Below are 10,035 nucleotides of genomic sequence, written 5' to 3' on the forward strand. Positions count from 1 at the left end.
CTTTATAGAAAATTTAATTGTTATTTTAAATTCATATTTTGATGTTAAAAAGTCAAACTGAATTTAAAAAGAAATAAAAATGCAACTATTTTTTTCATTTTTCTGTCCAATTTTGAAATTCATTTATTTTTTGTATAAATTGCATCTCTCTTGGTTAAAATTCAACTTTGTGTAATATTTGTCTTTTTGGTTTGAAAATCTGTTTTAGTGGAAAATTGTATATAAAATTAATTTTATTATAAAAAAAGAACAAATTTTCAAAAAAATAGTACAATTTTCCACTCAAACAGATCAATTTAAATCAAACAGATGTCTTCTTAATCAAAAAATATGAACATTCTACCAAAAGACATGAATTTTAAGAAAACAAAAAGACAAATATTACACAAAGTTGAGTTCTTAACCCGTAGAGATGCAATTTATACAAAAATAAATGAATTTTGAAAGTAAACAGAAAATTGAAAAAATAGTTGATTTTTTTTAAATTCAAATTAACTTTTTAACATCAAAATATAAATTTAAAATAAAAAGTATATTTTCTATGAAGATACTTGAATGTACAACACAAAAAGACGATTTTTCAACAAAACAGTTGAATTTTCAACCAAACCTTTTCATCTTTGAAGCTAAATATCTTCGAATTTCAAGGTAATAAGCTCCATGTGAAATTTCTAAAGTGGAACCAAAAGGGTCAACAGCTTAATTGTTTCGTCAGGAATTCGGAAAATAAAATTTAAAATTTCTATTTAAAATGTAGAGGTTAAATATCTCACGTACGCCAGCTTTCTAAGATATAATCCCTGGAGAGAAGAAGGAAGCGAAGGCTGACGCGCAGGATGCAATGGTGGGAGTACACTCAACAGGTTAAGCCTTTTAAACTGGAAATTGAAAACTTCACAAATTTTACAATTTTTAACGTTTTAAAAATGAGATTTGACTGCACTTTTTTAAGTATCAATTTACAATAATAATTCGTCGAGGAACATTTCCTATAAATATAAAATGATTTAACTATTGAAGCTTTTAATTTTGAATAAGATAATTTTAACATTTGAAGATTATAAGGAAATTGAGTTTCACACAATGTAATAAGAAATTTTTTAAGTTTACACGGTATTAATTTACAAAAGGACTAAATTCACTGTCTTACATATTATTTACTTTTTTAAAGTTTAAAATTTTAAATTCATTAACTTTTTTTACTAAATTTCGAAATATTGTACAGTTATTCTGATTCAATTTTCATAACAATATGAGAATTACGTTTAATCACAAAAATAGTTAAAAATTAAGAAAAAACATTGTTGTAAATAGTGTTTGTAACGAAATATTATATAAAAAATTGTAAGGCATAATATTCGTCAATTTATTTTTAGTAATATTTGTGACTAACTTAAATATTCAACCTAATCTCAAGTTATTTGAATGGAAGGAACGAATTTATTGTACTTCATTTTCCAAAAATCGAAATTTATGTATTTAATTTGTTGATAAAAAAAATCCACTCCATATTTTTTCATGCTCTAAATTAAAGAATGAATCAACCAATTTGAAAATGTAGTGAAATTTGTATCATTTTAAGAAATTTTCAGTGAAAAGCATTAAAACTTTAAATATTATTTTTTTTTTAATCAACACTTTTTAAATTATAATTTGAAATTCTTTCTATTTTAGGTTCTCACAAATTTATAATTTCTCAATTTATATTTATCAATCAAAATTAGTTTAAAATCTTGTTAAATATTGTTTTAACAATATTTTTAGAAATCTTTAAAAAAATTTCACAGGAATATTAAATATGTTTTGTTATTATCTTCATTCAAAGCTTAAAAATCATTTAAAAACATCATATTTCGTTAAACTATTCTTGGAATCATTTAAAATTTTAATTTATTTTTGAATCTCTTTAAACCTTCTAAATATCTTATAACCTAATTGAATTTTTTCTGAAGTAATAATTGTTCAATTCTTAGTTATTCTCCCAAATTTAGGTTTGTTTTAAACTATTTTGTAATAATCTTTATAAATGAATTTTCTAAGATAAAAAACCATTTTTAATTTTCATAGAAATCTTAATGACATTTTCGTATATAATTTTATTTCTAATTATTTCGAATGTTTTAAACTTTTAAATTATTTCTGAAATTCTTTCAAAACTTCTGAATATCATTTCAAATAATTCTAATTTTTCCTAACAATTTTAATAAAACCTGCAAAAATTTTAAAAATGCCTGAAAATCTTCCAGATTTTTTTTTTTATAATTTTAAATATTAGATATTAATATTAAATATTCTATTATTTTCTACACATTAGTTACATTTTTGTCGGATGAAATTAGTTTTGAGGTAAGAATATTAATTTTCAAGGAAGATTATTTTTCTACCAAAAAATACGAAATAATTTGTATTTAAACAAGATAATTTAAAAATAAAAAAAGGAATTTTTAATAAATAATTACACTTCTTCACCAAAACATATAAATTTTAACTAAATGAAGAGTTCATTTCTATGGAGATACTTGAATGTATAAATATTTTTGAATTTTAGAGTAATAAACTCCATGTGAAATTTCTAAAGTGGGACCAAAAGGGACAACAGCTTAATTTTATCGTCGGAAATCCGGAAAATAAAATTTAACATTTCTATTTAAAATGTAGTATTTCAATATCTCACGTACGCCAGTTTTCTAAGATCTAAGATATAATCTCTGGCACGAACAAAGAAGCGAGGGGTGACGCGTTGACGCGCTGAATGCAATGGTGGGGGTACACTTAGCAGGTACAGAATGCGAGTCTGGCATCTCCTGCGACATTTTAGATCAGCAGTTTACACAAACAAATGCTAATTTTTGGGCAGTTACTTAAAAAATAATTTTAAAAAACATCAAAGTTTTATTTAAAGATCATCAAAAACATATATTTAAAAAAAAAAATTTTTGAATCATTCCAAATTTATTATTATTTTTTAATCTCTTCAACAATTTTGAATATCTTTCAACCTACTCGTATTTTTTAAAATTAATAATTGTTCAATTTTTATTTATTCTTCCAAATTTGTTTTTTTTCAAACTGTTTGTAAGTATTCTTGAAAAATAATGTTTGAAACAAAAAATCATTGAAAATTTTCTCATAAATTTGGAAAAAAATGAACTTAACTTCAAACATTAAAAATCCTTAAATAGCTTCAAAATTTTGTTTTAAAATTGTAAAAAATCTACATTTTCGTCAAATTTTGTTGGAATCTTTTCAAATGTTGAATTATTTTTTATTTCTTTTTTAATTTCTAAATTTCTCTTAAATTTATTTGAATTTTTCCTAAAACTCTTAATAAATCCTGCAAAATAAAAAAAATAACTTAAAAGATTCTAATTTTGGTTTTAAATTTTGGATATCTTTTGAAATCTTCTTGAATATTTTCTTAAAATTAATTTTCTAAGATAAAAAAAAAACATGTTTCATTTTCATGGAAATCTTAATTAAATTTTCGGATATAATTTTTTTTTTAATGGTTTGAAATCTTTTCAACTTTTAAATTATTTTTGAAGTTCTTTTAAAACTTCTGAATATCGGTTCAAATTATTCGACTTTTTCCCACCGTTTTTAATAAATCCTGAATTTTTTTTTAAATGCCTGAAAATCTTTAGATTATTTTTTTGACGATTGAGCCGCCGGATGCAAGAACCAGCCCGACGCTTCAATACGCGAAAAAGAATTGTCCGAGCGTCTCGAAAAAACAAAATGTTCAAAATTGAAAAATCAATGTTTTGAAAATGTATAATTAATTTATTGCTTGAAGATTTATTATTTTAATTAAAAATTTATTTCTTTGGTTGAAATATTATTTTATTGAAAAATTGTTTTTTTCTGTGGTCAAACTTTTGTTTAGACTGAAAATGGAAAAATTAGATCAGTGGAATATTTAATAATTTGTGAATTTTTAAAACAATTTGTTCTTACAAATTATAATTTTAATGTACTGTTAACGATCTTTTAAGAATTAAAAATATTAAATGAAAAAAAAAAATATATTTCTGGATGAATTTTTTTCAATTGTTATTTTAAATTTTAAAAATAATTTTTGTTATAAAAATATTTAATTATTGTATTTTTAATCAATGAGTAATATATATAAAAAAGTTAGAATTGTTTAAATTCGGGAATTTTCTAGTTTGGATATTTTATAATTTTCCCGACATTGTATAATTCCCTCGAAAATTCCCGAAATTATAAAAATTGCCGAAATAATTATAAAAATCCCGAATGAGAATATTTCTGAAGAATTAATTTCCCGAAATTCTAAAATCGCCCAGAATATCAAAATTTTGAAGTAGAAAATTTTCGATTAATAAAATACTCGGCACTTCAGAATATTACCGAGTTTTTATATTTCCGAACAATAACCTGGCAGAAAATTGGCGAATTTAAAAATATGAGAACTAGAAAATTTCCGAATGATAAAAATCCCGAATTTCAACAATTAAAAAATTATTCCTTAATAAATCTGATTTATTTATTAAAGATACAATAATCAAACCATTATGTTGGAAAGAATTTTTTTTATAGTTTAACGTTTTTTAAATTAATGTTTGAATTTAAAATAATAGTATTTGAAAAAATATATTTCTGGATCAAAAATTTTGTTTTAAAATGTGCTTAATATTTTTTTTTTAAATTACCAAAAACGTTTTCAAAATTATAATTTTTAATTTAAGAAAAATTAAGAATAAAATATTAGAAAAATTAATGCTAAGTTGAATTCGCAAAGTTTATTATTGTTATTATAAATTCAAGCAAAAATTTCAAAAAAGTTTCAAGATTAGATAAACATTTTCTTTGAGATAAATATTTTATTATTTTGTTTTTAATAATTAAATAATATTTATTCGAAAAAAGACCTTTTTGAATTATTTAAATTCGGGAATTTTATTTTACAGGATTTTTCAGCCATGCCTCCTAGATATTACCAATGGACATCACGATCGTTTTTTATTTTATCGATATGGCTTCTATATAAAAAATCTTAAATTTCTGAAAACAATTTATAAATAAATCAACGAAATTATTTGATCATTTGTAAAAAAAATGGCGACTGCAATTAATTAAAAAATTGTTAATCATAATCTGAAAAATTTAATTGGAAAAAGTAAAGATTTTGGTCTTGAATTCGGATTTGAAGAAAATCAAATTTCCTTGACAGTTCACTGCAAGTGAGTGGAAAAAAGAATTGTGGTTAAATGAACTTCACTAAATTACGCAAGGTAATTGTATGTACTATTTTTCAATTGCGAAACAGTTTCTACCGGATCTTCGTAAATTTTGTACAATTCAGAATAATTTTTCACTTGTAATGACAGTGATGGATATTCCAAGTAACAGACCCTTCCAACTAAAAAATTTTAATTATTTAAATATTAAAAGTTTATTTTAAACGAAATCAAATTGTACCTAAATGCCACATAAGGGTTATATAAATATAATGTAGCCGGCTTTTATTAAATATTATTAAAAAACAAAATGACCTAATGGTATATAATAATAACGAAGCTACGTAGAAAATACGTAATTGTTATAAAAATGCAACTTAAGAGTTACGTAATATTTATGTAAATTTTACATAACTGTTATGGAACTGATCTAGAAATGGTATATAATACTTATGATACCTATGTAAAGCCCAAATAACAATGTAACCTGTATGCTACATCCATGTTATATGTATGTTACATCCATGTTATATGTATGTTACATACATGTTACATAACTTACTAAGAAATCGTCCCTAAAATATCTTACAAATTTTGTGCTATTTTTTAAACCAAAAATGGAATAAACAAAATTTTTAGTTCGTTCTGTTGAATTAAACCGAAAAAGACAAGTTCTTAAACAAATAATTTAATTTTAAGCTAAATAGACTAATTTTTTAAAAACAGATCCATTTTCAACTGAAACGGTGAATGTTGCAATTTTTGACACAGTAGTTAAAATTCAAACCAAGTGGTTGAATTTCAACTAAAAAATACGAATGTTCAACAAAGTAGTTGGATTTTCAACCAAAACAGATTAATTTTTAACCGAAAATTTGAAATTTCCAAATAAAAAAAATTTTCTTGCAACCTAAAATGGAGTTTTTGAAATTTTTAATTAAGTACATTTATTTAAAAATAAAATTAATGTTCAACCTGCCGAATTAAACTAAAAAAGACGAATTCACTTTAAAAAATTAATTTATAATCTCAAAGAATACAAATTAAAAAAAAAATAGTTACATTTTCAACCAAGTAGATGAATTTTCAAATGAAAATATGAATATTTCACAAAAGAATTAGTTTTCAACAAAAGAGTGCAACTCAAAAGATGATTTTTTAACTAAGAGAATAACTTTTCCAAACCGAAATAGGACTTAAATTTTCAACGAAATAGATAAATCTTCTTACAAAAAAGACATTATATCTTAAACAATATGACTTTTTAACAAAATAGGGAAATTTTCAACAAAATTGTAAAATTTTTAACGATATGGTAGAATCTTTTAAAATATCCTAAAATATTTTAAATCATTTCAAATCCCATTCAATGCTTACAATTCTCTGGAATTAAAAAAAAGAGCTTCGGAATTATTTGAAATTGCTTCAAATTATTGAAATCGATTAGAAATTCCATGAAATGTTTTAAAATATTTTCAAGCATTTCAAATCCTTTGAAATCCCATTAATTTTTGTAATGCGTTCAAAAATTCTTAGAAATTTATAAAATCCCAAAGATCTTTCAATTGGTTTGAATTGCCTTCAAATGATTAAAATCAATTCAAAATTCCTTAGAATCTTTTTAAATGTCTTCAAATATTCCAGATCTTTGAAATCTCATTCAATTATTCAAAGCTCTTTAAAATTCCCTGGAATTAAAAAAACCCTAAGATCTTGAAAATTTTGTTAAATTCCTCCAAATCATTGAAATAAATGGGAAATTCCTTGAAATCTTTTAAAATATCCAGAAATATTTCAAATCCTTCTGAAATCACATTCAATTTTCTAATGCGTTTAAAAATTCTTTGAAATTTATAAATTCCCTAAGATCTTTTAATTTGTTTGAATTTCATTTAAATGATTGAAATAAGTTCAAAATTCCTTGGAATATTTGAAAATATCTCACAATATTTTTAATTCTTTCAAATTCAATTTAATTATTTAAAGCTCTTTAAAATTCACTGGAATTGAAAAAAAACAAAGATTTTTAGAATTGTTCGAAATTCCTTCAAATTATTGAAGTCAATAAAAATTCCTTGGAATCTTTAAAAATATCTTCAAATATTCCAAATTCTTTGAAATCCCATTAAATTATTTAAAGCTCTTTAAAATTTCCTGAAATTAAAAAATCTAAGATCTTCGAAATTGTTTGAAATTCCTTCAAATTATTTAAATGAATTGAAAATTCCTTGGAATATTTTAAAATATCTTAAAGTATCTCAAATCCTTTGAAATCACATTCAAATTTTTAAAACTTTAAAAAATGCCTTGAAATTTATAAAATCACTAAGGTCTTTAAAATTGTTAGAAGTTCCTTCAATTTATTTGCATTAATTGGAAATTCCTTTTTTTTTTTTTTTTTTTTTTTTTTTTTTGAAATATCTTAAAATATTTCAAATCCTTTAAAATCCCATTCAATTTTTAAAAGCACTTTAAAAGTTCCTGGAATTTAAAAAATTCTAAGATCTTTAAAATTGTTTGAAATCTGTTAAACATTTCTTGAAATACTTTAATATACCCTAAAATATTTTAAATCCTTTGAAACTTTTGAAGCTTTTCAAAATTTCTTGGGATTTTTAAAATACCCTGAAGTCCTTGAATTTTTTTGAAATGCCTTCGAATTATTGAAATTTATTTACAATAATTAGGAACCTTTTAATATAGCCTAAGATATTTTGAATTCTTAGAAATCTTTTGAAAATTTTTAAAGATCTTAAAAATTGCTTGATTTTTAAACAAATAACCGAAAATCTTAAAAATACCCAAAGATTTTTAAATCCTTAAAATTATGGAAATCGATTAAAAATGTGTTCGAATTTTTTAAATACCCTAAAGTATTCCAGATTTTTCAAAATTCGATTCGAAATATATTTAAAGTTCCTCATTTTTAAAGTTCTTAGTTTAAAAAATTCCTTGGAATCTTTTAACATTCCCGAATAATAAAATTACCGACAGAAAATTGTCGAATTCTAAAATATTCATCAATGTAAAATTTACAGTGGTTGAAATTTGCTGAATTTGAATAATTAAAAAAATTGTTTTTTAATCAATATTATTTATTAATTAAAAATACAATAATAAAATATTGTGATACCAGAATTTTTTTTGAAACTTTTAATATTTTTAAAATTATGGTTTGGATTCAAATAAAAATAATTTAAAGATATACATTGAGCATTAGAAAGAATTTTTTGGTCCAAATATTTTATTATACTGTTTTGTAATAAATAAATAATATTTCTTAAAAAATTTCTAATGATTAAATTAGGTCATTTTAAATTCGTTAATATTATAAGGGGATTATTGTTTTAAGTTATAATAACAATATTTTGAAAAAAATTCTCAATGCAAGTGTTTTTTTTAAATGTGCCTGTTATTTTTTAAAATTATTTCTCCTAATGAAAAACTTGTTCTTGTATTGTTCTGTTGCATCAAGAAATTTTTTCTACAATTGCTCTGATTTATTTTGATTATAATATTTCATTATTGTACTTTCAGTTAAAAAATTCGATTACTTAAAAAAAATAATTTATCAAATTGGGTAATTTTCTAGCGTCAGGAGTTTTGCAGTATCAAATGTTTTATAATTCGAAAAATTTATTATTCGGGAATTTAAAAATTCAGTAATATTTTAAATTATCGGGAGTTTTATTGCTCATGAATTTTCAAATTTGCTAATATTACAATTTCTGCGTGAATTTTATTATTCGAGGAGATTCCAAGTCGTAATTTTTATATTCTCGAGAATTGCATAATTTCCGGAATTTGCTATTTTGAATATTTTCTTTTTGGGGAATTTTGCAGGGTCGAAATATTTATTTAGCGGAATTTTGCAGCCGTCCAAACTGTTTTTTATTTTTATTATTCGGGAATTTTTATAGTTGGGAAATTTTACCATTTTTCGAATTTGCTATTTCGAATATTTCATTTTTCAACATTTTGCAATCAATCCAGAAAAGTAACTAAAGTAGTCATTTCATTTTAATCAGTGATTGAAGTGACTATATTAAAAAATTGGTTCTCTGTTAATGTATATAATATCCAATATGGAAGTAGAGTAGGGTGCCGGACGAGTGGGGTATCGTGTCGGACGAGTTGGGTATTGTGCCGGGCATTGAGGCATCGCCCTGGACGAGTTGGGTACCGTGCCGGGCGAGTGGGGCATCGTCCTGGACGAGTTGGGTATCGTGCCGGGCTTTGGATGAAATGTCCTCTAAATTTTAATTGAAATGTGATTTTGATGTCTGTATTTTTTATAAGAAGCTCACACTATCAGGTTACATATGTCATTACTCAGACCCATTTTTTAATTACGCAATTATTAGATATTGAATTAACTCGTTTGTATTGGATTTCGGTCAGCGTACTGTATACCACAGGGCACGGTGCCCGTCATATTACTACCGGTTTATTTAAAAAATATGAAGATTGCAGAATAAAAAGTATAAAATATAATAACTCTTGAGAGTATAATCAATAATGCGATGAAAAAAAAATTCTCGAGATATGATTAACACTAAATCAATATTTTCTTATCAATCAAAGTAAAGTATGTCGAGAAACCTAGTTATAATCTCTTTCTCCTTAAGGGCATGTGACACAGCTAAATACCCATATTACCGACCACAGTTTTTTAGTTCACTGAATGTTTTTTTGAGCCTAAGAACTTTTTTTGTAAATAAAATATCGGGCTGAAACTTTGAGAAATGTATTAGAGTACAATAAAGTACGTTTAGGTACTGCATTTTGGTAGGAACTTCACTGAAAATTATTTCATCTTTTTTCTGAACCT

General features: G+C 23.4%; 1 protein-coding gene across 1 annotated transcript in view; it reads left to right on the forward strand.

Moving 5' to 3' along the window:
• Positions 1–5,076: 5,076 nt before the first annotated feature.
• Positions 5,077–10,035, forward strand: part of LOC117172568 — a 13,611-nt gene continuing 8,652 nt past the window's right edge. The window contains exon 1 of the mRNA XM_033360633.1: positions 5,077–5,258. Coding sequence (XP_033216524.1) covers positions 5,235–5,258 — 24 coding nt within the window. The 5' untranslated portion in view covers positions 5,077–5,234. The remainder of the gene's footprint in view (positions 5,259–10,035) is intronic.

The sequence above is a fragment of the Belonocnema kinseyi genome, chromosome 5 (genome assembly GCF_010883055.1).
Source record: "Belonocnema kinseyi isolate 2016_QV_RU_SX_M_011 chromosome 5, B_treatae_v1, whole genome shotgun sequence".
NCBI classification, from domain to species: domain Eukaryota; kingdom Metazoa; phylum Arthropoda; class Insecta; order Hymenoptera; family Cynipidae; genus Belonocnema; species Belonocnema kinseyi.